Genomic DNA, 3,347 nt, shown 5'->3' on the forward strand with positions numbered 1-3,347 from the left:
GAGAGCATCTGAGGAGCAGCAGCCCCAGCGCATTTTGAAAAACATTTGTTAACATTTCAGAGTGCGGCAGCCTGTTTCTCCTCTGAAGTTGGCTCCAGCCTTAGCAGCCGCATTGGATCCCACAGCCTATTGCGAGACTCCGGTATACAACCCGGATCTCTGCCCCAACATGATCGCGGCCCAGGCCAAGCTGGTGTATCATCTGAATAAATACTACAACGAGAAATGCCAAGCCAGGAAAGCTGCCATCGCCAAAACGATCCGAGAAGTCTGCAAAGTGGTGTCGGACGTGCTGAAGGAGGTGGAGGTGCAGGAGCCTCGCTTCATCAGTTCCTTGAACGAGATGGACAATCGCTACGAGGGGCTGGAAGTCATCTCCCCCACGGAGTTTGAAGTCGTGCTGTATCTGAACCAAATGGGGGTTTTCAACTTCGTGGACGACGGCTCCTTGCCGGGCTGCGCGGTGTTAAAGTTAAGCGACGGGCGCAAGAGGAGTATGTCCCTCTGGGTGGAGTTCATCACGGCGTCTGGCTACCTCTCCGCTCGCAAAATCCGGTCCAGATTTCAGACTCTGGTGGCTCAAGCCGTGGATAAGTGCAGTTACAGAGACGTGGTAAAGATGGTGGCGGACACCAGCGAAGTGAAGCTGAGAATCAGGGATAGGTACGTCGTGCAGATCACTCCGGCGTTCAAATGCACGGGGATCTGGCCGCGGAGTGCTGCTCACTGGCCGCTTCCTCACATCCCCTGGCCGGGACCCAACAGGGTGGCGGAGGTCAAGGCGGAAGGCTTCAACCTCTTATCCAAGGAGTGCCACTCTCTGGCCGGCAAGCAGAGCTCGGCCGAGAGCGATGCCTGGGTGCTGCAGTTCGCGGAAGCCGAGAACAGACTGCAGATGGGCGGCTGCAGGAAGAAATGCCTCTCCATCCTCAAAACCTTACGGGACCGTCACCTGGAGCTGCCGGGCCAGCCCCTGAATAATTATCACATGAAGACTCTGGTTTCCTACGAATGCGAAAAGCATCCCCGCGAATCGGACTGGGACGAGTCGTGCCTGGGGGACCGGCTCAACGGGATTTTACTGCAGCTCATCTCCTGCCTCCAGTGCAGGAGGTGCCCGCATTACTTCTTGCCCAACTTAGACCTCTTTCAGGGCAAACCTCACTCGGCCCTGGAAAACGCGGCCAAACAAACGTGGCGACTGGCTAGGGAAATACTTACCAACCCGAAAAGTTTGGAGAAACTTTAGAGCGTAACTATAAAACCGGCCCGACCGACAAATACGCTTATTTCCCGATGAAGTTTAAGCTGCCTGTTCGAAAAGTCAAATATTTCCACTTGGCAATGCAAATAATATTCTCTTTTAAAAAGGAATATAGCTTAGGCTCTTCACAAAGAAAAGCAAATAAGAACAGCAAGTATCGTTCTTCTTATCTTCGTCACAGTTTTGCAGTTCTCCGTGGGAAAAAAAAAAAGGAAAAAAAAAAAAAAAAAGAGAAAGTATGTTACCCGGAAAGCAAAATTGGCCGTAATTTAACATGATTGTGACCATTCTGCCTAGAAACGGTACCAACGGATTATAACAAAACCCCAGTATTTTTATGTAAACCCTCTGTGAGTAAGCGCTATTTGGATATGCCACCTGAACAAACCCTAATGTACCTTTTAATTTGTATCAAATATTGTGATCTCACATTGTCTTTGAAATTGTGGATGTTGGTGTTTTGTGATTTGGTGAACGGAAGTTAAATTGCCATTTTGGATACTTCAAGGACATTTTCTGCTAAAGAGAAGATACCATTTAAAAAGGTAGATTTTATCATGGTACTTTTGTTAATTGTCTTTTGAAGTGTCTGAACTTAACAAGTTTACATTTTTCGTTTCATATATATTGCTTGTTCTATTTCTAACATTCCATAAATATACTTGAAATGTTATTTAAATATATTCAAAAGAAATTTGGATTCTGCTTATATAATAACGCTTGAATATTGGAATTATATATTTGAAAATGCACTTGAAATACACTGGATAATTACCTTTTGTGATTTAGATTTTAATTTCTGTTGCTGATTTATTTAATTACAAGCTAATAAATGAAGTAAAATGCATATGGGTAAGTGTTTCAATACCGGATCAAGTTTTCTACTTGAAAAACCAGACAGCTATGTTTTGTGAATTTTGCCTTTCTGTTGATAGCTGCTTAAATCCTGTAAAGCAGAAAACTTAAGGGCAGCCGCCTGATTTTGCATTTTTAATAGTTTTGTAGAACAGGGAAATATTGGTGGTACAAACACATTAGAATTTAGCTCCAGATGACCATCAGCAACTGTCAGATACCGATGTAGCTATTAATGCAGTAACACTTTTTCAGCTGTCAGAGAAGAAATCTATTTTCGAAAGGTTTACTATAGGGCGCTGATGTGTTTCTGCTCGGTTTTGAACAAAGCTGAGAAAACACAACATATCCCTGAAGCAGTCAATGTACTGAGAAGCAGTGAGCCGGATAAAACTAGCATTTTGGCGCAAGCAGTAATAAAGAAGAAAATAAAATTTATAGGTGAAAGGTTCAAGCCGGCACCAATAAAGTGAACAGCAATATTACTTCTGACCTACGAATCCGTAATGAATGTGATAAGATCGCCAGTTGCACTCCCAGAAATCAAGCCCCTGCGCTCCCAGGGCATTCAGAGGGAATAACATGTGCGTGCGGTCCAACATTCCCTATCCATACTGCAACGCCTGGTCCTTCTCAGTATGCATTTCTTTAAAGCGTCCTTAAAAGCAAAACGCAAAATAACAACGCGGATTTTGTTTAGTACCCTAACAGTCAACAAGTGCTGAAAGAAGCCGATCGCCTGTGTAACACCCACTAGCAACTACTTCCAGTGGGCGCACTTAAAGGAAACCGTTATACTCAGCGATTGTGACAGAATATCTTTTTTTCCCCAGCACTGCGAAGAAAGTTCCGAGTTTGAGAAATTATCCGCCAAAGAGAAATCACCTTATTACAAGCATATTCAGACGAGGTCGCTAGCATTTTTCTTGGAAATTATTTATGATATTTCTGCAGAAAAAAAAACCCCACCAAGGTCTTTGTAAAAGTACCTCCCCTATTTTATCTCTTCTGACATTTTCCAGCGCGGTAACAAAGAAATAAAGCAACAGCGATAAGAATAAAAAGAGATGCAGGCGAGAGGAGCGCACGTCCCTTCCGCATGCCCCCTCCTCCCCCCGGTGGCAGCCCCCCGCTCCGTTCCCGCGGGGAGGAAGCCACGCAAAGGTTTCTGCTCAAGTCACGCAGCCCTGCTCTGTTGCGGCTGGGCTGGAGGTTTTCGCGGAGGGGG

General features: G+C 45.3%; 1 protein-coding gene across 1 annotated transcript; it reads left to right on the forward strand.

The window, feature by feature from the left end:
* Positions 1 to 6: 6 nt before the first annotated feature.
* Positions 7 to 1,454, forward strand: MAB21L1 (mab-21-like 1 (C. elegans)). Its single transcript, XM_009327725.1, has one exon. The coding sequence runs from the start codon at positions 170 to 172 to the stop codon at positions 1,247 to 1,249; it is 1,080 nt and encodes a 359-aa protein (XP_009326000.1). The 5' UTR covers positions 7 to 169; the 3' UTR covers positions 1,250 to 1,454.
* Positions 1,455 to 3,347: the final 1,893 nt, after the last annotated feature.

The sequence above is a fragment of the Pygoscelis adeliae genome, unplaced genomic scaffold (genome assembly GCF_000699105.1).
Source record: "Pygoscelis adeliae isolate BGI_AS28 unplaced genomic scaffold, ASM69910v1 Scaffold14, whole genome shotgun sequence".
Lineage (NCBI taxonomy): Eukaryota > Metazoa > Chordata > Aves > Sphenisciformes > Spheniscidae > Pygoscelis > Pygoscelis adeliae.